Genomic DNA, 25,097 nt, shown 5'->3' on the forward strand with positions numbered 1-25,097 from the left:
ATATCTCGGCGGCGTTCTACACCGATTCTATAGTTTCTAACGCTATTCATGCGCTACGATAATGGGTTAAGTGGGGTTTACTCACAACGTCGATGAGCTGGGAGAGGCGTAGTCCCATTTTGACAGTGAGGCGATCGCTGTTGTTGCCAACAGGCCGGATGAGGCGGTTGTAGTTCGACAGCAAGTCATCGTAGAGACGCTTCGCTTCCGGATTGGCCGAAGCACCCGGAAACGGAGCAACAAGACAGGAAATGGCCGTCGCCATCGCCAGCAATCCGCCCAACCTAGACCACCATCGCCACCAGCCTTTCCCACCGTTGTTCGACCAAGCATCCCTAAGCATCGTACGCCTTGTCCACCCCTGAAATCATAGTATTTCAACATTAAATGTTACTCATTTCCTCCATCTTCTTCAGTTATACAGACATATATTTTTGTTGCACCGTAGTTGAAAACGTTATAACGTTAAAAGTTTCGTGTAATACGCGTAATATATTCGACAAAATTTGTTGTCATAAATATTAAAATATTAGATTGTCCTAAAAGTGTTTTTCTTTCGCAAACGTGTTTTTTACAACAATGCACCTTCATACAAACGTGAAACCAAGTCTGTAAAATGTCGCGGTGTTTATCTCAACAGAACAAAATGGATCGTGCATGATTCGACGAAATAATATGAAACAAAAAGCGTTGTGCGTCTATTATTTCCTCATGAAACGAAAGAAACTTTTCGGACAACCTAATACTTTGGTGAGTTAGTGTCGCTCGATCGTGGAATTAACGGCGAGATAAAGTTTACACGTTTCGATTGCTCAGATTCAAATTGTATAGGACAGAAACTTAATACCTTTTAATGAAATATTGTAAACAGGATATCAATATGCAAATGTCTTTTGCAGTTCAAGGTTCAAATTGCTTTTACAAAACGCGTACAGTTCTGGGCGCAGCTACATCAATGGGTGTCTCTTGTTAATCCTTTAATTTATCACCGCGCTATATCGTTTCCACCGAGTATATGATAGATACACGTTCGACTCGAATAGCAGTTGTTAAATCTTTCACTTTCTGCGCGACTTCTCTAAAGTCTTACAAATAAAAAAACAAGTTACCGCTAAAGAGGAAAATTTCCTGATTCCCTGATGAACAATTAGTTTTAGTGACAACAGCCTGAAACATAGTGGAGCGGGTGTACGGTCTTTACGGAACACCGAGTATGTGCGCAGAAGACACGTGTTTGTCGGCATCTCATAATGCTTTGACGTCAACTTTTCAAGCGAATCATAGTACATAGTAAGGCGTAAGTTGGTTGCCAGACGAAGTCATTTACTAGCCGTGGAGAAGAGCGTAACCGGCCATAAAGGAGGGCTTCAACGGCATTGTTGTGTCGCTGAAAGGAAAGGGGAAGGGAAGGGAACCTCTTGAGCAACTTTTATCGCTTCGTTGCTGACCTACCTGCGGCCATTATCAGCGTACCTATATGCCTGGGAAAGCTACTTTCCCGCATTATCCGGCGATTTACATTTCTCCACGTTCCTTCGTTGATTCTGAATATAAATGAGCTCGAACCTAACGCGAGCACGTTGAGAGCATCAGCTTTCAATTTTTGTCAATCGCGGCCAAAGTGTTGGTACGTTATCGCCGTGCCAGTCAAAATGTTCGCAACGTGAAAAAAAAGTAACAAAAACTCGGAATATCGATGGACATTATCTTTTCTCGTGACAGATTGATAAATGATTTTGATTTCGTCCGTCGCTTCCTTCGCCATTAGGTTAATCGATGAATTACGTAAAAAGGTATACTCGCTATCGCTATGTAAATGAAATTTATATGTTTCACCGCGCGCCATCCAGAGAATACCATCCCCCGGATACGAACGGTTTCATTGATGTCTGCCATAAAATTACAATCGGTGCCCGTTCAAACTGCACATCCGCAAGAACCAGCCTTGTATTTACGATTTTATAGTGGCGTGGTATCGATCGGCTCGTTGAGAATTCGCTCAACGCATCGGTGAAGAACTTTAACGTACGAAATTATGCATTTGTGATATGTTTCGTTCGTCGACATGACGTATTCACAAACCAGTCACTGGCTAAATAACTTCTTTGAGATCCGTAAACGTTGACAAACATTCCTCTCTCAACATACTTGTACGTCGTGTTGTTAATGGAAAACTACTGTCTTTCTTTCTTTTTTTATTTTTCTTTCGATGTCGATTTTTATACAGCGTCAAAGAATCTGTTTTATTCGTGGCAAAGTTCGTTCGGCTAGCGGCTGTGGCACGCGAAATCAACGTGCGTATTTCCGCGTTCTGTCGAAAATTTACAAAGCCGAGCGTCGCATTTAATCATCGGCTTCTATTTTAACGCAACATAGGAAACGCACGTGCTGACATTACGTATCAACGTTTGACTAATGCACCCAAATGCGTCGATTCATTGATTCTCCCGCAGTCATTTGCATTTTGCGTGTCCGCGAAGCGACAGTAATTAGACGTAGCGAGTGGGCGCCTGATGGAAAAGTGAAACGAAACCGCACGATTGCACACCGATAAAATTGTCAGGATATCGTTATCGGTATCGCTTAACTAACCAGATATACGAAAAATCGTTTCATTCGAATTGATGCATTAGCCGATAACAGCCACTTTGTTAATAATTTATTAGAATAATTTATCGATCAAATCTTCGATATAAATAAATTATGTTAATGTGTACATATACAAAGGCAGTCACGCGTAATATCAACTATCTGCAATTTATAAAAATCTCAAAATAAATCTACAAATATACAAGCGAAACTTTCCAATGAAATTCTAACACCTTCGAACGACACACGACAGATTAAACGAATAATAATAATTCCATCGTCCGGATATTTCTAGGATGAACTAACGGCAAGGTCAATAGCGAGCCACAGGCCGAAAAACTTTTATCGACGGTTGCTGGTTTTTATCGGTCGACCGACTGATGAACTATTTCCACGTATTAGAAAATGAAAAATGGCGCTGGGCCAAGACGACCCAAGTCGGTCAGAAACCTCACGGGACCCTTTCTACCTATCTGGGCTGTGTCGGGTCGCCAGATAAGACGACCCTGTGGTCATTATCAATCCCATTCGTTTCCAGCCAGCCTCTGGCCACCGAGTTAATTACACCGGAATTCCGTACATCCCTGGCTTTTCCTTCGTTCCCTATCGTTGCACCTTCTTCGCCCCTGACGATCCCTTCGTTAGCCCGGTTCTTGTAACGAACCCCGTAGCGTACTGTAGTTTTCGAGTTTATCGTCCCCTGTCAATCTCTTGGGAGGACGAGGGTGGCTGGTATCGGGTTCACGACTCGATATATACTTACGGGAATTTAGTAGGGGATCGTTGTCATTCCACGATTCTCTAGCGACACACTTTGAGTGATTTATGCCTGCTTAGCTGTCCAAATGGTAAATGCGCACGCGAGGAATAATTTAGAAGTCAGAGACCGATTTTCATCCTTTCTCTGCTATCGAAAGAGGGATTAATTCTTCGTAGGAGCAGATCAGTTCTTATTGACGTGGAAGAAATACGAAACGTACCTGCGTTTAAGTATTTTATAGGATTCGTTGATTAAGATGTGTGTCGCGTACAAATTGACCCAAATTGATTAATAACTCGTATTATTTACGCTAAAAGAGTAGATTATTTTTTTACCGATCTACGAGGTGCACGCGCTCTTCGTGCAACAGCTACAGAAAGGAAAATGAAATCTGCCTGCTATCGACCTAATACTTTGTGTAAACTCTTGCTCCAGCTGCAGCAAAGCCCAAAGACAACTTCATACCTTGCTTGAGCACAGAGTGACCTAGCAGATATGTTGTTTAACAAGCAATCCGTTGTATAAACGCGAAGGAAAAATCGACCATTGCGACGACACTCGTTCGTACACTGTATAAGCAACCAGGGTAAACGATACCAGGTTGTAGTCGATCGAGTAGTTGGCGCTATCGGGCCGTCTGCGACATAAGGAAACGGATATAATGGAATCAATAATGAGCCCTGGTTGACACGTTCATCAATCTGGATCAGTCAGCCATCGTTATCCCCTGTATCTTGTCGGGACTACGAAATAATTACGAGGATTTGCTTCCATGTGTTTGTGTATCGATCGTGGTGAACAAGAGGGTGAATGGAAAAATATGTGACAACCGGTTTATTCGTCGAACGAATGAAATGTATCAGGGAAAAACACGAAACCCAGGTTTATTGGTAATTCGTCACAGTTGCAGTCGCGCAAGATTTCGCCACGGATGACTGGCAAGCCTTGATCGTTGCCCGATTAATTTCGCTCGCAATTTGTAAGGGAACGCGCGATATAGTTTACAGTACAGTTTCCGATATTTTCAGGAACGTTCATTTCCTTGATGATCGAAGGGTACAGAATGGATGGATCGTGCCGTCGATTATATGACAGATATATTTTTGATCCGAACGACACCAGACGCGAAGTCTGGAATGTGTAATATAACGTGAGTATTCCGTGCTGCCGAGAGCTGTGAAAAATGTTACAGCTCGATGAAGTATCACCAATAGAGCATTTCGATTCCAGCTTAAACCACGTATGACACGGTAGGTATAAAAAGGAAGAGATGGAATTAGGAATGTCTAGATGAAATATCTTCTAAAGAGATGAAAAATAAATTTTAAGCGCCGATCGAAGACAAGCTAGCAGTAACGGATAACAACAAGTAATCGTCCGGTTTATTACATTCACGGAAACTTTGCGCGCATTTATTGAAAGCAGACGTGGCAATGGAGCTGTATGAATGCACGTCGTCATCGTTCAGTGTCCCGACGACGCAGCTCGAGCGTTGCAACTGGGCTAATCGAATCTCGCGCCACGTACAGTCGCTAACTAAGCTTTTATATACACGTTCGGCTGGCGCATTAATTGGACCGACCCTCTATTTCGTTTCAGCTGGTGTGGCTGTTGGAAAAGCGCGAAGAACTGGAAAGAAAATAAACGTCTTAAGAGCGTAGAAAGAGGACCGTGAAATACGAGTGGCCTTTCCAAATGATCAGAGAGCGGACCTTTGAATTTCTAACGTTGAATTTCTAACATGAATGATACAGACACACGGCCGTAAAGTATGCTTCTAAGTTTCCGCTGGAATTACAATGAGCTATCGATTGTAACAATTAACGAGGAGCGAGCGTGAAGAGGTAAGCAAGGCAACGAGCGCTGCCCCAAGGCGAACGAACTTTCCCCCTGACCGCAGGACATCGAGGGATACCGGGTCGGCTAATTAAAACGACACGGGCGAACACAAAAACGCAGGGGTTGAGGCTTAGGGTGTGGGTGAAGGAAGCGGGATGTAAACGACACGACAATAAAATCAACGTCTGCCGTAGGCTTTTCAACGTTTTTATAAGGCAGTCAGTGTACTCTTTTTTAACCGACGAGACGCGGCTTAATTTAGAGCACCGACCAGATTTACGGGGGCGGTTCTCCCTCGAGCTTTGCAGGTTATGGATCGTGTACCGCTTGACGCGTGACAACGTAGGAGGATTGGAGATTGCAAGGACGAAACGATGTGCTACCACGTGCGTATTTGTTCTGTTCGGACGTGTGTCTAGATGTGTGCGTGTCTACATATACGTATACACATACACATAACTAGATAGACGAATGAGAACGCGCGTGCGTTCGAGGGAAGGGATTAAATGAAAAAAAAAATCAATTTTCTCCTGCGTCTATTTCTAGCAAATCTTCGGGAACAAAGCTTTTCACATAAATCGAGGATGGATGAATCGCCATGGCTAGTCATACATACACCCTGCTTCCGATACACTAGGGAACACGCCGATTCAGCCAGTTTACGATCGATGATAGTTCCGTATCGTCGATAGGAGCGACGAAAGTAGCGAAGATTCAGCTGGAAATTACAGCCGGAAAAATATGACCGGTCTGGACAGCGCAGCGTCGCGAATTAATCGACGAGCCAAGAGCAACGTCCGTGCGCGACAGAAACATCGACCAAGTGTTCCAGTTTTGTGATCGAGCGACCCATCGACCAGAATACGATACCCGACAAGAACTCGCGACTCGCATTACAATTTTATTCGGGAAACGTTTTATTTTACAATATCCGTGTGTCAACGACGGTTGTGAAAACACGAGACACGTTTAAGCTTGCGAACAGACATATAGTTATGCGAATATGTAAATTAGAAACTGAAATAATTATTAGAAAATTATTTAAGTCTTTAATTTATATTCAGTTTAGAATGTAAAAGCTTCTTAATTATGTACATTAACGTATATCGTGTATCACATGTATAATCATTATGTTTTTACCTGTTTACAGGTTATTTTCAAGCAATATCGTCGTACCATTAATTTATTTATGGTATTTATTGTTGTTTGCTTTCATAAATATTTACGATATATCATTTAAACGAATCAGATTCAGATTTTGAGCAACGAAATTTCAACGAAAAATTTATCATCCGATTTGCATTGTATGTTCAGGATCGCCATGCAACAGGATCTAAAATTTTTATCAGCCAATTGTTTTTCTAACGATCTAAGTCAATCACTGCGTTTCTTACTAAAATCAGGGTATTCTTAGTATACGTGTACACATATACATATATGCACTTTTTTTAATAAAAATGAGAACGTTAAAACAGGAAAGCACTTCGTATGATCTCACACTTCATCATCATCAACGTAGTCGAATTTCGCAGTCGAGACGCAGATAGCTGAAGTCGTGGAAACAACAACAGGAACACGCAAAGCTGGCACGGTTTTCCACTAGCTCGCATTTTCACTGCTCCTAATGACCGACACTTTTTACCGTCTCGGAACGCGAACCTTACTCGCAAAAAGTCTGGCAACCGCGAGTTCTTGCATAAATTGTCGCGAATGAACGCTCGCCAAACGCGGCTTAATCCTCCTCGGCCGTTTGATAAAAAAAACTAAGCTCAAGAAGAGCGGTGTAATTAGTTCGAAAAGCTGGCAAAGCGCAGTTACGAAACGTTCGCACGATTCTCTATTTTACGATTGTTCAAATGACGCGGAATTGCTAACGCCAACATTTTCCATCGTTTCGTTCGCGCTGTGGGTGAAGCAACGGTTGACGAGCTTCCCTATTTAGTTCAAACGAGAAACTAACTATCCGTGTAATTGTCGGCGTTACGACGATGAACGATAAACGGTCAATCTCGCGTATGATACTTTACTAAGTATGTCATGTTGTTCATAAGCGAAGTACAATAACGTTGAAGCCCGATCGATTGTAGCTTAACCAAAAGCGTAACAAACGTAGGTCAGAAATTTGATCAGTCTACCCGATTCCGATAGATTTTCCATTTGAAAAGTTTAGTGGGCTGTTTCGGTTTCGAGTTTGTAAACGACGCGGTATAATGGCCAGTTGAAATAGCCGCTGTGATCAGCGATCGGTCAGTTTCCAAGGAATTCGTAAAATCGTCGTCGTAGAAGTTGTTTGATTGGTTGGTAGACGTGTGACGGGAGCGACGCGGTTAACGGTTGCCATTTTGCCCGGCTGGTTCTCGTATTAAAAATCTTCCAAAGGGGGAAAAAGCGCGGACGGGTGAAAAGCAGGTGAATCGTTGAAAACGGCATTCGCGTGTCAAGTGTAGGATAATTCAATAATAGCGGGCGTACGAGAAGGGCTGACAGAATGGCCGAGAAGCAGAGAGAACGGAGGCATTCAGATGCAAACTGGAGAGAATGGCCGTGGGTCGAACGAAGAACGCACAATGGAAAGCAATCCGAGTGATCTACGAGACCCGCGCCAACGACGATCTCAATCCATATGGATAAACTAATTCAAGACGTCGCTTTATATACGTACATCCGCATCACAATGAGAAAGGCTTCTCCAGAGGGATGTCGATTCAATGGAAAACGTCCTGTGACGTCGTCCCTATATCTTTCGCGTGACCACGGAAACCGAGACCGCCATTTTCGAGCACGTACTAGACTCTGGAATTAGCTCGACTTTGTCCAACGTTTTCAGAGTGTTAAATCTTCACGTTCCAACTAGTTGCGGAATTATTTTTGCGTCCCTTTTCGTCCTGACATTTTTCTACTTTGTTTCTTTAAGAAGTCGATAACATTAAACTAGGAATGTGCGTAGAATGTCAGAAATTGTCACTTGTAAATCTTCGCAGCTTTCCTCAATGGGACCGGAAAACGTTCCACGCATGCGAAGAAGAAAAATTCACCGAGTCGATATATAAGGTCGTCCGAAAAGTTTCTTTAGTTTTATAAGGAATTAATGAATGTACAAGATTTTTCGTTTTATATTATTTTATCGAATTACGTATGATCCATTTTGTTCTATCAAAATAAAGATCACAACGTTCAACAGATTAAGTTTCATGTTTGTATACAGATGCGATGTTGTAAAAGACATGTCTGTAAAAGAAAGACACTTTCCGGACAACCTAATACTATGGTACATCCTAGCAGAGTCGAAAAAGTCAAACAAAACAGATAAATATATTTTTGAAATTTTCTTTTAATTTATGTTGGCGCAGATTACGTTTATACAGAGATATCTATGCACTCGTTTATGGCATTTCTGGCACGAAAATATCCCTCGGAAGTAAAACACACTGGGACTCGGCACCATATTCCTCACGCATGTCCCACATTCTCTCCATACAAAGAAATTTCTTAGCTGTCTGTACTTTAGCGCACGTTATCAAAGGATTCAGAAATGGTGAAGAACGCTGGAATTATCGACGTTATGTATTTGACATTTTCTAAATGAAAGCTTTTATTCGAAAACCGTGTGGTCGAAGCTGAATTTTAAAGACAAAAAAAAAAAAGATTCTTCTAGTCGTTTTACACAACGTATTCATTTTTCAACAACTCCGTAAGAATAGTTCTTCCGCGATTAATCAAACAGTCATTTCTGCGGCGGCTTTCTACAGGGATTATGCGTTGAAACTTTCAACTTGGAAAATGTATACGTCCAGTACGATAAAGTTATGGCTCTTTAAAGATTGAATCGTACACGGATAATACAGGAAATACTAAGGAAGAAAGGATGATCAAAGTTTCAAAGAAATTGTAACAAAATCGATCTACGCTACAAGCACCTTAATTATTCGCGCAAATTGTCCAATCGTACATCAAACGCAATGCAACCTGACAACGAGCTCGAGAACGTTCAATGTTCAGGCCGTCTGCTGTCAAACGCAGCGACGCTGGTCAACGGTTGCCACGATATCTGACAAACGTTCGAATATCTTTTCGTCGAGCGTCGTCTTTTTAAACACAGTCCGTTTCTTTCGAGTTATCTAAAATTCCAGGAAATTAGGAAAGATCTAGACACCGAGGAAATGCGGTCGTTTGAAAAGAGCGAACGAGTATCAGGAGAGAAGCAGGAATTTCCAAACGATTCGCACGGTGAAACGGTGAAAAATCCTGCAGCGTCGAGATTTAAAGACCGCTGCAAGTGACTTTAGGCGATAGGAATCAAAATTCGGTGGATCCGTGGTGCAGTCGGGAGGGCGGGGGCGTGAAATGGTCCTTTTACTCGTGTTTATATGCGGCACCACTGAAATATCGGCTTTGCAACTGACGCGCAGCATATCCGGCGAAAGATATTTCAACGGTCCTCAACGTCTGCGCGCGTACACGCGCGCTGTATCGTCGAACGCGCTCGAATACGCTAGCAGAGGATTTTCAGCCTTGTCAAATGTACGCCAGAAGCGTATTTTCCCGACACAAGTACAGTTTCTTCTATGAGAAAGAGAAAATCATACTCGACTTTTGTTTTCTACGAACATATTTTTTCCATGCTTTCTCGCTCTCAAAAGCAAACGTTCCGATGTGAAATTTCATTCTTCGAATCAAATTCGAAAGAAGCGCCACTTCTCGTTCAAAAATACAAGCTTCTATGCGGTACGTTACTTAAACCGAGGCTCGAAACCTGGATATGGTAAAATCGTATTCGTTGCGTCATGCCAACTTCCACACTCTATTTTCCATCTTATCGATGTCTTGTTCTTCCTAAGATTTTAATGCCACCGTGAAACTCATTCGAGTATCGTGTGCAAATGTCGAGGATACCTGTCGTTCCTCTCCTTCGCCTAAAAATTGACCGATGATCTCAGTTACGATCTTTAGCTCACGAATTGACGGAATTCGGGTGAAAAGAACGTAGCAGGGAGGAACACATCGCGTTTACAGCATCGTGGGCGGAGACTTTACTTAATGAATTTTCCGGAGCAGCGGGTCTTTCGAATAACGGCTGCCTATCATTTTGTGCGCCGAGTCCATCGCCTCATTAACCCAATTAAGCAGCGTAGCTTAATGACACACGGCTTCTCTACCTTCTCTTTCTTTTCCTTCGCTTTCTTTCTTCCACCGTTTCTCCCTCTATCTTTTTCTCTCTGTTCTTTTCCCCTTCTTTTTTTTTAATACGGCAAATTAGCGAGCGAGCCTGAAAGAGTCCGTAGAACAAGCGACTGTGATCATACAAGAGCTCGATTCAAAAGCTTCTTGTTCCCTAAGCTTCGTCTCCTTTCACGCGCCGCAAGGAGGATCCGCGTGGTTAATGGATCGCGGCCGGTTTACGACACGGGCACTTCGACGCAAGTCTCAATTGTCTACTCAGTGGCATCGGTATTTTTGAACAGGACGCGAGGGCAACGAATGAAAGGAGTCCGCCCAAGGAGATGCGCGTCTTTCGACCGCGTGAAAAGAGCAAACATTCAGAGACAGGCCACGGCGTTTAATTGAAAGGCACTAGTCCGTAAAATAGTCGTAATAAGGAAAACTTCTGTATAGCAGATGCAGAACTCGTGAGCGAGGCAGATTTCCAGTATGTCGTAGTTTCCACACCGGAAAGACAGGGACGAGGCAAGTACAGCGACCGAATGAACGTGCACAGGAAACTGTATCGAGGAAGAATTAACGACTACGGGAAGGAGAGAGTTTCGCCCAAGCAAAACGTTTAACGCACGCAAAGTAAAGCGTTGAAAACGTCCAGCGAAACATCGAGTTCTGAATGTTCGCCTGTGAATTTTTTTTCTATACAACGTCTTATAACAGCCGGTGAATAATTATTTCGCGGTATTCACGTTCACCAGCGGTTACTTTTCATGCGATGCTCGCTGACGTAATTTCTGTCGAATTTAATCAAAAAGGGAACGAAAGTCAAAGACTTTGAAAATCGCATTTAGCGGCGAACTACTCCTTTCGACTCCGTTTGCGACAAACGCTGCGTGAATTATAAATATAACTTGAATGGCGAAACGAGATTCAGTTTGAATTTCGTCCAGCTTGAATTTACCGTTCGACTGAAACTGAAACTGAAACTGCGTTCGTACGTAACCCGTGAGAATCTTGAACGAAAATCGCAGTGTATCCGACGAAACGGGTTGAACTGGTCTCGAACGGTTTAAACGGATTAAAAGATTACGCGAAACGAGCCCGATACGCGGCCGAACCGAGAATAAATCTTAGAACGGTTGCCGATGCCCATTCCGCAGACAGGCCGCAGCAACAATTAACAACTGTGCCGTTTCTACGGCACACGGTTGATTGCCTGCTGGATTCCTCGGCCGATCGATACACGCCGGCTGTCGTATTTTACTCTTTTCCCATGCCGGCGAACGAGTCTTAATGTGAGCTCAACCTATCGATAAATCCACCACGGTTACTTGGATCTACTGGGTGTCTCTGGTCGTGAAATATTTCCTGCAGTTTTTCACAACGGCGGAAAGACGCCGATTGAAACGAACGTTACGAGTATCGATGAAAACGTCGCCGTTTATCCTCGTCGGATCTTGATTCCGCGAAACGTTATTTCAGTATTTAGCGATGCCAGACAAATCCCCTGTCCGTTAATCCTTTACACTCAACTCGCTACGTTTCACATATAATAGTACGGAAGAATATACATAAATAAGAATATACAAGAATATAAAACATCTGTGAAACGAACAGCAGAGTTTAAATGGAAACGGACCGACTTTGACCAGACGCTTCCGCCTACGCTGCTGTGACAATCGTGTCTCTCTGTAGCTTTAAAATACAGTGCGTTGTTTTCAGAATTGTTTGCAGCAAGTATTATTCGTAGGCCGTAATGGTCGACGTTCTCAATATCTTGTTTAATTCGAAGAATCGAAGATTTTAGTTAGCATACGACCAACGAAGACACCCTGTACGTATGCGCATGTATCCAACCGACAGCTCAGCCAAACTCTTCTTGTTTTTTATTGGAGTTGAGCCGGTTGCTTCGGTTGGTCGAACTCTAATCACCAGAAAACGCTCTTACCGTCCAACCCTCGTGGAAAATCCCTTAGCTCGTTTCTCTTCCCATCGACCAGTTCGGCCCTAGTAATTTTCGGGAACAGACCGTCACGATAAATCCCCACTTGGTGGAGTTCATTTCCAAAGTTTTTCTAGCGAATCCGATTCGATCCTCCGCGATATACCTACCGTTCGTTTGTCCATGTACTTTCCAGCATTCCTTGATAACAATTTAATCCGGTTCATCCAACTTGGCACGTTCGCGTTGGAAAAACGTTCCAAGAAAATTAGTCGAATCGTAACGCTCGTATACGCGTCTGGCAATCTTGTTAATTTTGTCTATTTTCGAATCTGTTTCGTCCGAATATCTGGTTATACACAGAGACGAAATGGAACGTACGTGAAAAATACTCGACAATGGAGAACGGTATCCGCGTGCTTCGCAAGCTCGCGTTCCGCTTCTGCTAAATTATCTCGCCACTTGCATTTTTATGTGTCGAGAATCAACTCTCTTTTGTAACAATTTGCAGGCGATACGCAGCCAATTACTCAGAGAAAATAAGGCGAGTTCTAGTACACAGCAACGAAGCTTCGGGTAATTGCAGCTTTAACTCTGCTGCGTTCTCTTTGAGTTATTTTTCTCCTAATCCTGAATTTCTCGATAAATATTTCACGATTAATAAACTATCAGATTTGTGCGCTCATAAAAAAATGTAACACACAAAAATATATAAAATGCAGGAAATATAGTACACACGAACTTAGGCCTCGTTCCTCTAACTGCGTTCCAGCAGTAGAATTGTTAATGTAATTTTGTTAGAACACGAAGAATCTCCTTGTCCATTGAAATGAGATCGAGATAGGGACATAAAAGTTCGAGGACCTTAACAAGACTTTACCGAATTTTACGAGGGGAAAACGATGCTTCGTGTTCGTCGTATCGCTCGAAAGAATCTTTATTAACGATACCTGGCATACCAGCAGGAATCGTACGAGCCACGTAATCGCGTTTAGTGATTTACAATCACGGCCGTCACTTCAGGTGGCAATAACGGCCGATACATTGAAATATTGCTCGTTATCGACGAGACAGTGTAATATCGTGGTACTATTACGAGACCAACTCGTCATTAGTCGACGATTCACGAGCCGATTTATTGGCACCGTTCACGTCCATTACAATATTTTCTCCGTCTGCCTTCGATTGGCCACGCGAGCAAATTCACTAGCGCGCATACTGTTTGTCCAGCGCGTATGTGTACACTGCTCACATATGATTCGGTAACTCGCGTCGCGGTTTGTATGCTAACATTTCACGAATTGCTCAATCCGCTCACGGTAACTTAATATCGTGAAAGCTATTAGCTTTATCAATTAATATGACGAGATGATGGATGATTTACTATTTTACGTTTGGCCCAATGTACAGTTGCTGACCATCGAATTAAGATCACTCAAAACTTTCGATATTTTTCACCGTTTTTGTGCAATCTAAATGTTACACGTATATATGTTAATAATTTGTGTCTTTTCTCATTTCCATTAGAGCTGATATTCTTGCAAGCGTGTTCGAAGCAAGGAAAGAAGAATAAATTTTGGCGTAAATGAAGTTTTATTGGGACGGCTAGCATGTAAGATTTTTAGAACTTCGAGTTTGTGGCTGATTTATAGTTTCACGGTCGTGCGTTGTTCGATTTAGCTGTATGGCCGAATATACGCTACTGGCTAAAAGTTTCGTTCATTCCGGTTTGAAGCTCGATATCGTGGCACAAACTCGCGATATGGCGATCGCAGGCAATTTGTGGACTCGCCTGGTTCGCATGTGGAGTGAATAGAGTCGGGGCAACGAGCACTGACTTGTGAAGGAATAATAAGAAGAAGAGATAAAAGGAAGAAAGAAAACGAAGAGATTGCCCGCGCAAAACTACCTTTTTCGGCAGGTTACTCACGTACCCACGTTATTTATAACTGGAACACCGTACAGTGACGCGATCTCCGAGCAATTTGCCTTTAAGAAGACGTATGCCGAGCCGCCGACGAGATAGCGGATTCATTTCAGGTATCCAGACCACGTTCGTACATGGATGAAACGTATAACAAGAGTTGCCACCCTACAGTCAGCCAGATTCCCTAGGAATATGTAGTGAACTCTTAAATAATTACGATAAAATCGCTTCGAAAAGAATGAACATAGTAAAACAGCTAGAACAGTGGTATAAATCGTCGTTTCTCAGAAGCTCCAGTAGTACGACTCAACGATATCGTCGATGTTCACGTATAACCGTGTAAGTTACTTGAAGATAAGGTGAATTACGGATCGTGCAAGCGAAGTTTCAGATCTAGGAAACATATCAGCTCCATTATTAACTCTTGATCGGTACTGTGAAATGAAAACGCATTGACCATTCGTGGAGATTATGAGATATTTCAATAAAAAAAAACTAGAAATCTAATTTATAATTATGAATCATATAATTATAAATTTGAATCGAATCTGTGATTATTAAGAGACTTGGTCACTTGAGAGTGCAATTATGACAACATTTGTAATATCTGAGTTACTCGAGAACCCTACAGAACCAGTTAAGATGTTTATTTCGTTATTGATCAGATATGTAATTCTTCTTGAAGAGCGTCGACTTTATGCAATCGTGAATGAATCGTGCGATCGATGATGAGATTAAACAAAGGCGATAGATATAGATAGGGTAATGGCGAATTGTTCGGATTGGATAAAAAAAAACTGTGAACCCATCGACTAAGTAACAAAGTAGTAGAGAAGGGGATTTTAATTAACACGTCGATTGTCGCATACCAGGCAGGTGAAAGTTTTTCACGAACAATCATCGACTCCGACTATTAAACGTTTCCCAGCGCGGCGAACGAGATCAACGTACAATCAGTGTAACGAACATTTACGACATGATAATGTTGGAAGGAAAAAAGTATACTCTGAAAAGCGTGAAGAAAGTTGAAGCGGTTTAAGCTGGGTAAAAGGAATTAAAAGGAAATGGGAAAAGAAATTCACGAGCGTTCCTGGGCTAGATACATAGTGCGTGCATAACTAGCGTAATTTGATCTGAAAGTTTGAGCAATCCTAATATTTGATAACACAGCGCATTAATATTAATTAAAGATTAACATTAAAACTAAATATTCATGGCAGGGTTAATCTGTTTACTTTGTAAATGGGACATACCCCGGTGAAAGTAATGATTTTCTCGATTAGGATGCAAATTAATGGCTTCCCAGGGAAATCCTTTGCACGAGTATTTTGTAGTGTATCGCGGAAAATAACAGCCAGCAGAATTTCCCATCTATGGAATATTTCGTTTCGCGTTTAAACCGTAGTTCGTTGAACCACGAATAGGGCGAAACAACTCTTACGTCTTCGCGAATAGGTTATAAGAAAAATACATTCGATATTTCTCCTCGATGGAGCGCAAACCTCGAATAATACTTGGAACAATTGGAAACCGGCGTTCTTGGTTCGCTTCGATGATTACATATTGAATTTCCAACAGACCACATGTCTCATTGTCCAGTGGTTTCCATTACAAACTGTACTCGCTAGGTTACCATTGGCTCTCTCCTTGCAGTTTGTTAAATTACTGCGGTCAGCTAGTGGTGGCGTCGCATCGGTCTACCTCGCTTCGTTTCTATTGCTTTATTTCACGATGGTCTAGTCACCATTACGGTGCATTCTAACTATCGTGCGGCAAATGCTTCGATAAACGAGCAAATCAGGAATGCAAAAAGAAAGAGCTATTTAATTGTAATCATCGCTGCACGAAAATAGCGAATTTTGATAAAAGCACTGAGCTGCGTATTGAAACTTACATGATATTTAAACCTCTACCTGTAAAGATACCATTGCATACAACAAGGTGCATCATTTTTTAACCCTAAAACTCTTATATACAGAATGCTCGGCTACAGATTTTCAAAAATTTAAGAGGCGATTCTTAGCACCGAAATAAGACGAAAATCAAGAATAAAAAATTGCGTTTTCGGTCTTTAGCTATTGACAATTAAACATCGGCCAAAATACTCCTGCGCGCGAGCAAACCTCCTTACACGAATGAAAGGAGGTCAGCCTAAGCAGCGGGGCGCACAGTGATCCTCAATTCGAACGTCACATGGGCAGCAGCTTAACTTTTACTAGTCGTAGAGAAGAAGTCCACGGTATTCGGAGATATAAACAATCCCGCGTGACGTTTTGCAAATGAAATTGTACATTGAACATTAAATTTTATTCCTGAATTTCGTCTTATTTCGACGTCAAGAATCGCCCCTTAAATTGTGGAAAATGGAAAAGATATTACGAATGGATAAAGTAACGATTTAATTAAACAAACATTGTACGAGTGTGGCAATGTTCCGAGAACATTCCATTCGAATCTCGATAGGTCTGGACTTTTTAGAAAGCAACTATTCTATCGGTATGATAAATTGCGAAGTACAAGCGTTTACGCTAGACTGAGGATTCAAGTTTAATCGCTTGAAATACAGTTTAAATCGAGGATCAGAGATAGATATGGGGCAACGTCGGGCAAGCTAGGCGAATCTAATTAATTTCCGATAAATTAAATAACTACAAATCCTGTCTCGCGTGTTACACCATGAACCGAAGTTTCGCAAATCGGTAAACGGAAATGATAGATGAGCTCCCACCAAATTCCGCGCGCAATACCTTCGGACAACCTAAATTCTTTTTTAGGACAGCAGCTGTATCGATTAAACCAGAGAAAATGAATCCAATGTTTGCACTGTTCGGATCCCTGTAAATTTCATTACAAATTATACGACGAATCCTATTAGTAGTTAATTGGAATTTAGTGGAAACCAAATTGTCATCTCCTCTACATCTGCGCTCTTCTACACTCCTACAATCAGTCCGAGTACATCCTTCGCGTTTTAGACCATAAATTTTCAAAATCTAAGTGTTCCTTAACACCTATATCATAATAATTGCAAGAAACGTGCATGTATATACATAATTAGAATATCTCTTGTTTAAACAGTTCTCAGGTTAAAATTTAAGTATATAAATTTCAGTAAAAAGACAGCGATGGTGTAATTAGTTGTTTTCACGGTAAAACCACTTTGTGTTTAATTATACTTCATACGTGATACTTTTAATTCGTTTATGTCTATATCATTATGTTTTATAAACCAAAAAATTACGTATATACGTGGAGCGTTGAATATACAATTTCGCGTACGTTTCACCTAAATTGAGTAATCCGAAGAAGACTTGGGTGTTAAAATATCTTTCACGCTGCTAAGATATAGGAAACAGGCGTCGTTACGAATAAAGTTTCGTCGCCTACGTTCCAAGCGTATTTCACGGAGAACGTGAACGGATGCTACGTTATCGAATAGTATCGTTTCTCACGAACTTTGTTATGTTTCTCAAACATACGTCAAACGTCGTGAAAACGAATAAGCAAAGCGGTCGGCACGTTAACTCGTATTTGCTCGCTAATAAGTATGCGAATGTTGAAGGACAGCCGCGTGCGAATCGCGTACCAACGCGTTCTCTCCGTCTTCGTGCCAATTTACTCCGCCACAACGAAACGCCGGAGAACGAAGGTGCGCGCACAATATACACGTAGCTGGGGCAAAATGCGCCAACGTGTGGCAGATACGTGCACCTCTGTGTTCCACTTGTAACGATAGAAATTATGCAAAGCGGGAGCTGGTGCGCGAAGCAAGAGAACGGACGATGGCGCTGCCTTGGAAACAGATGAAAAAGAAGAAAACCCTGCGAGAAATGGAGAAACGGGAAGAGCTCGACTGACAGAAATTTGTACAACAGGCTGTTTTACAACTACTGTTCGGAATTGTGAAATTGAAGTTCCCGCACCAGTCATACAAATGGAAAAAGAATAATATTCGATCAGTAAGGATTTATGGCTCATCCGTTAAACGAGTACGACGAATTCGTTAGATTAAAAGAATCGAGTGTTCTGAACGTAGGCTGTACGGTATTCGTTATATAAAGCAGCCTATATGGCGACAGAAGTTGCGAATAGCGAGGAATTAGCGACTCTCGCGGTTCAGTCAGCCATCGTGGTCAGCTAGTAATTCTGTCGACGCGCCTAACGAGCGAATACGCGCGATAACGATGGTGAAGAGCGAACAACTGAACCGGAGACGAAAGTGTGTTAAATTGAAATTAATCCTCACAGCGTAATCTCGTGATGAAACAGGCGCGAATGTAAAAGGATCACTCATGGTGAAATTAATGGAGAGTTCCTTCGTCTTTTCTTTTCGCTCGACTACTCGTTACGTCGAGCTAATCGGGAGATCAAGAAGAAAAATTACTGCTTCAAGTATAATGTAAAATTCAACTTAGTGGAAGTTTATTTTTTATCATTTGCCGTACAGAGTTGATTTTCCGCGATATTTTCGAGCGGATTTTAAAAATATTTTCCAGAATCCTCACGTACTACTGATGAGAAATCGATTCATGAATTTGAGAAAATGCCAATCGCAACGCTAAATCAGTCACCGCTTTTCCCAATCCATGTGAATTTTATATACCGTTTGGTATCGAACCGTCTTAAATGAGCAAACTTTACGTTCGACAGGATCGACAGATCAAAAGAAGCGGTACTTCATTACTATCTTTGGCCACGATGTCTAGACAGTTCCCGTCGCCGGCAGCTCATTAAAATGATCAGAGATGCTGTCGCGCTCTATTTTCATCGCATATCGAAGCATCGTCGTTTAAAGTAGCCGCTTTATTAATTTGCCTTGCGTCACTGTAACAAAGCTAAGGATCACATTTGCTGTTTCCTCCTTTCACCGATGCTTCAATTATTCAACAAACTCGCACGGATCGCAACCCGTGGCGCGTTTATTTCGACTAACGGAAACTGTTCGAACTTTGAAGCCACTTGAATGACGAGCGCGATACAAGCGTTACATCTCCTCAACCATATACAGTCTTCAAGGACCAACGATTCGTCGAAACTGTTTAATTTAAGAAAAAGTCTTCCTTTTTCGCTTTCTTCCTTGTCGTACCTTACTATAAATCGTTCCACATATGTGAAAAACCTGCGTAACACTAAAAGATATAAATACAAGATCGTTATCGTAAATGACTCGACACTTTTGCACAGCATCGCACACTGTTTCTCACTCATAGTCTATAATTTTCAGTTGTTGTATCGCATAACCGCATCACCGAAAACTGTAAATAAATGAACGAGCGAAAGATGTGACTGAGCAAATGATAATAAATAGGAATAAAAATGTAAATAAACAGGCTGAAAGCGTAGGAAACAGACGAGAATGTAAATAACACGCAAAAACTGAACGAAATAATCGCGAGAAAGCAGTTCGGCTTTTTACTGCAAGTGGAAACCGGTAACAAACGGAAACGTCGATTCCGGCCGCATTATCCGCGAATTTTTCTTCTTGTTAACCGCCGAGAATGGCGAATAACATTGCTTTAATAAATCGTTGGGCCGATTGTCACGCATAAAAGTTCGCGGCGAACAATAGCGCGAGTTTATATTAAATTTAGGATACGTCCTTGTGCCGCGAGCTTCTCGGTGACACCGCGTAAAAGCAACATTATTGCGCAAACTAAATCTGTCGCTCGCGGCTATAAAGTACATGCAACAACGCCTATCTAGCCACGCCGTCAACGTTGTAACTGCCGGCGAGTAGAAAATTCTTGATAGTATACTTAGCTCGTAATGCCATTCGCCCTCTGACCACCACGAAAATTACTTTCAAACACAGCAAACATCTCGCAACGCGTTTTCCTATAACGCGTGGACACGAACCTTCTTTCAACGCGAGTGTTCAGTTATACTGTTACTGCGAATGATTTCAACACTTTGAATATGGCAGTCGTCGACAGACGGTAATTTCGTGAAACAGGGCAATCGTAAACGAGTAATATTAAGATTCTAATCGAGTTGAAAATGAGGGAATCGCTTGTCGACAACTCTATCTGCAAGAGATAAACGTAAATGAAAATACGTAACAACTTCACATTCTGAGAACAAAGTTGGACTTTGCGTTGGACGATGTTACGAAAGGATAAAAATCACATGAGAAACGAATTTTCATAGAGCTTCTGAACGCAAGTAAAATAAATAGCGTGCTATTTTGTATTGTCTATGCTTATGCTGTATATTAAATATTATTTTCTACATAATAAACATTTGTGCTTGCGTTTCTGCCTGTGCATTTACGTACGCAAGTTCGTAGAAATTTATATGAGATTAGGTTCGTTTACTGACTAGTACGATATTAAAATAAATTTGAATTGAGCGAAGAACAAAGACGATAGAAGAAATTTCATTTTTCTCGATCTGCTCATCAACCGTAAACATTTTGGTTGCTTAAACACAAAATTGAACATCGAATTGTCTCATCTGTCGTCTCACAATTTCAATCAACAAAATCCACGCACGCCATTAAGTTGCACTAAATACAATACAAGAGAATTGAGAAACGTTAACATACTCAGAAACCGCGACGAAAGTTATCGAGTCGCATGGAACATCACAATGGAATAACGTAGATCTGTAAAAGGGGTGCATAGCTGAAATATCTAATTTCGTGGAACACAGATTAACGTAAGAGAGGGAAACGACGCGAGCCACGTTGTACCACATACTTTCTTAAACTATCCTTTCATTTGGACGAAAACACTTGGAGAAAATTACAGCTGCGTCGTTGGCGGTAAGGGACAATGCAATTAACCGATACCGTTGCGACTCTCACCACGACATACTCAAGGCCCAAGCTAATTTCCACAGAAAGAATTTCAGCAAACGGTTAGTAATATCGTTGCCGAGTTTTCTGAAAACGTAATTGCGCCTTCCTAAAGGCAACGCAGAAACACAGCCACGGTACTTAGGCAGGTGGTCGCGTATTCTCTTCGCTTCTCTGCAACTGCTCGTCAAACGTAACCGTTACCACGTTACACAAAGCTTCTCGGACACACTATATCAGTCCGGGCATGCGGAACAACGGTATCGTTATCAGCGCTGCGTTACAGAATCAGTTTAGTGCCCCCTAACTTGTTCATGTGTTTCAATTCCGGATCGGTGCGGTTATCGGTGATTTCTAGCAGAAAAATGTCGTCAGAAATAATACCGTGTCGTCGATATTGCCCTCTTGCCTGCGCCGACACGCTTTTATCGTCGCCGATAGTCAAAGACCGAAGAAACCTCGGCAACCTCGATGATAATATTTACCATCTCGCGAAGGGAATTTTATTTTATTGATACTCAGAAGCAAACTACATCTCCTGCATCTTCACAGGCAATACGTTTCCACCCGCAAAGGAAGAACCTGTGGCGTTCTTAAGTTTATATTCAGTACGTTGCTCGTAAAGGCAACAATCTTCGCGCGATAGAAGGCACGATGTAAACGTTACAAGAAAAACGCGATACTTAAGAGAAGAATAGAAAATCGGGGAAACGTTTCGTCGTTCGTACGTTCTCACACAGGCGCCAAGACAAACGTTTGGCAAGCCGGGAACGAGTAATCGACGCGTAACGTTCATCGTCACTGGGCTGAAAGCAGTTGCGATTTCAATGATCCTCGACGACGCGCTGAACGTTTTTAACGTGTTTCTCCACCGTGTGCTGTGACTTCCACTTTTCTTATCTTGCTTCGCTAGCATAATATAATACGCGTGAGTGTCGCGTGCTCGTCGAAACGCGAAACAATGTCTGGTTCGTGCGACGATACATTTTCAACATCCGCGTCGAATCACTTTGGACACTATCGAGTATCACGTATTCGACAAATGTATTGCGGAAAATGATTTCGCGAGATGGATCGTTTCGCTGTTAGCGACATGAACTCGTGGAAGTTGGACGGTAGAGAAAACACGGAAGAAAACCTCTTGGCAAGAATTTCATTTTAGACTTGCCGGCTCGGAAATACAATAAGCGGCGAAGATGAATGACGGAAAAAATGCTGCCTCGCGCTAAACGAGATTTTTATTGAACGGTTAATTCGAAAGCAGAAACTTGGAAATTGATGATTCGTTGTTTTATTCCAACGACCGGTTGCACCTGCGTTTCCTCTATGTTTCGAAGCTCGTTGAGCTTGTACAGGATATTCCGTAGGAAGTTGTTGAAACTAACGCCCGATACTGACGAGCGAATTTTGTCATGCGAAAGTTTTATCAATTCATTCGATTATATGGAGAAATACGAATGGGAAAACGTATACTCGTTGCGGATAAAAATTGACATGTACTCGCTGTTACAGATATTGTGATCTGTAATCATTCGCCCATTTTAAAAACGTATATTTGGAAATATCCGAAACAGCCGATTAGTTTCAGCCACTTTCTGCCAAAACTTTGCACGAGCAGAGTGTCTCCAATATTTTTGCGTTTCTTCGATGAAACGGATGTGAAGTTTACGAGCCATGAATATGTGTGTGGAATCTTCAGAATCCTGATAAAACATCAAAGAAATATCAGCAAGCTATTTCGCCTGATCGAAAACCTATTTCGCGATAAGTGGCGCTAGCTGCAGTCGTTGATGGCTTCCTTCGATGCCACAAAACGATCCTAACCTCTCTATTATGTTTGTCGATCGACAAGAAACAACTCAAGTTATCTTCTGGGGGCGGGACCTAAAAACAAAACTGACTAAAGTCGTACGAAGACGCATTTCCTCGGCGATTCGAAACTGTTAAGGAACTTCGAGGTGATGGACAAAGATTGCAGTGCAGAAATTGCTGCAGCAACTGCGCGAAGAATGAGAATAACGAAAATGGAAAACGCTACACGAAGATGTCGCTTCGACATTTAACCCTTAACTGCTATAGGGATCATTTCGTCACGTAGATGATATGTTCGCAAATTTGGAGATGTTTAAAGGAATAGAAAACAGTATTGTGCTTTATCATTTACTAGATACTACAAGACTATTAATATTAATTAATATTGATTTCATTCATTTATGGATGTTGATACGCAAATATTTCGCCAATATTGACGTTATCAGTTACAAATAAACAGTTAAATTATTCAGAGATATCGTGCAAATGGGAGAGGTCCGAGATGGGCATGGAAACTATCGTGCAATTCATAGCTGATAATACCGTCTCAATATCCACGATATGCTCCATAGGGAAGTCCACTGTAACCAAAAGATGCAAACGTGGAATACCCGACTAATCAAGCCTTATGTCTAAAGCTTCCTGCCAATATTGATATTCGAGATTAAGGGAACACCTGAAAATCTCACTGACCCATCCATTCCTATTGCTAGTCGTATCGAAGTTAGGCTCGATCTACCCCTTCATTCGATACTCATCTCGATATTTTCGCTTAACTACGCAGGATGTTTGGAGGAGCTTGAGCCAAACTCGAAAGAAGCAGTATCCACGAAAACGAGAAAAATATGCACATGTTAATATAAATATGGGTTCAAATCTTGCTGGTTTCCGAATTACAAGACGCTTTCAACTATACGCCTGTAACGATATAAAAGACTTTGTTGCATGGCTACTCGAGTATATAACTTATCGAGTATAACACCATTGTGTAATAGTAGCAGAAGAATGTACATGGTCACTTTATCGCTGTAACTTTCACGCGCATGAAGAGTTTTCCTCCACTCGCTTTTATACGTGCGTTATACGCAAGCTAATGAAAACTTCAATAACTTTGAAAGTAACGATATTTCGAGCTATGTTTGTCAGCACTAATTGCTATGATCAGTACTGTATCTTCTTCAAGTTTGAAATATTCTGTTATACGTACTTTGTGTACTTGTATATACGTCGCTACAATTAAATACAATTACGTGCTATGGCTGAGTATTTGGTGCACGTGATGCGCGAACAACGCCATATTTTCCACGAACTTTTTGCATTTGCTAAACTTTTTCCGCTCATCTAAATTGCGGATCGCTCGTTTCCTACATCGTTCTCCATCGTTCAGCTAGACAGCAAGAAAAGAGACAATTCCAGATTAACTTTGCCCATTACGAACGGCTAGCAAGCCATTTCTGCGTGAATCGAGACACGAATCGCGGACCAAGTTTGAAAGGACTTTGCAAACGACACCGCTTGCCTGCCTAGTGGACCGAGAAAGCAACCCAACGCGGCCAGTTCGATCGCTCCTATAAACTGATAGTTATAATATCGCGTAAACGTTTACATTTTCGATTATCCCGTTTGAAACACGCTTCTTGCATGAAAAGAAATTCCCAATTGACTCGAACTCGTATCAACAACAATATTATTCTAAACAAATTTGACTACCTATTCTTCAAGTTACAACTCTAATGAGTTTTAACACGCCATTTCGGGCTTTTAAATTCAGACCATCTCTGTATTCGTGAAAAGTGCCACTACGGATCCTATCAGCCGTGGGCCAATTGAAATAAAAAGCTTAAAAACGGTCGGTCGTATACAGAGAAATCAATATGAAAATAAGCGCGAACGATTACCTTGCTTAAAACGAATGAATGAACCGCGACGAAATTCACCGATATTTCTGCTCGGCACAAACAGTCACGTATCCGCTAAATATTCCTAGAAATGGACAAAGAATGATCGCGGTGCGAACGAAACTCGCAGTCGGCTCGGCTAAAGTGGAAATTCCTCGCGACCTATTTCTACGGTTTTCCTCGATTTCAATTCCGGCCGGAAGAAAAACCCGGCCGCTAAGTATTATTTAGTGGAGCTGCAGTGCGCTACGGTGGAATCGAGTTTCATTAGGAAGTCGAGGAAGATAAAACCTTCGGCCGTTGGCCGCAGCTGTGACCGACTTCGATTTACTACGATTCGAAAAGGAAGGAACAAGGGGGCGGCGATAAAAAGACTA

General features: G+C 41.8%; 1 protein-coding gene across 1 annotated transcript in view; it reads right to left on the minus strand.

The window, feature by feature from the left end:
• nAChRalpha1 (nicotinic acetylcholine receptor alpha1) overlaps positions 1-25,097 on the minus strand; it is a 147,321-nt gene that overhangs the window by 97,773 nt on the left and 24,451 nt on the right. The window contains exon 2 of the mRNA XM_033343388.2: positions 86-361. Within this exon, the coding sequence (XP_033199279.1) occupies positions 86-343 (258 nt within the window). The 5' untranslated portion in view covers positions 344-361. The remainder of the gene's footprint in view (positions 1-85; positions 362-25,097) is intronic.

Source organism: Bombus vancouverensis, chromosome 9, assembly GCF_051014615.1.
Source record: "Bombus vancouverensis nearcticus chromosome 9, iyBomVanc1_principal, whole genome shotgun sequence".
NCBI lineage: Eukaryota > Metazoa > Arthropoda > Insecta > Hymenoptera > Apidae > Bombus > Bombus vancouverensis.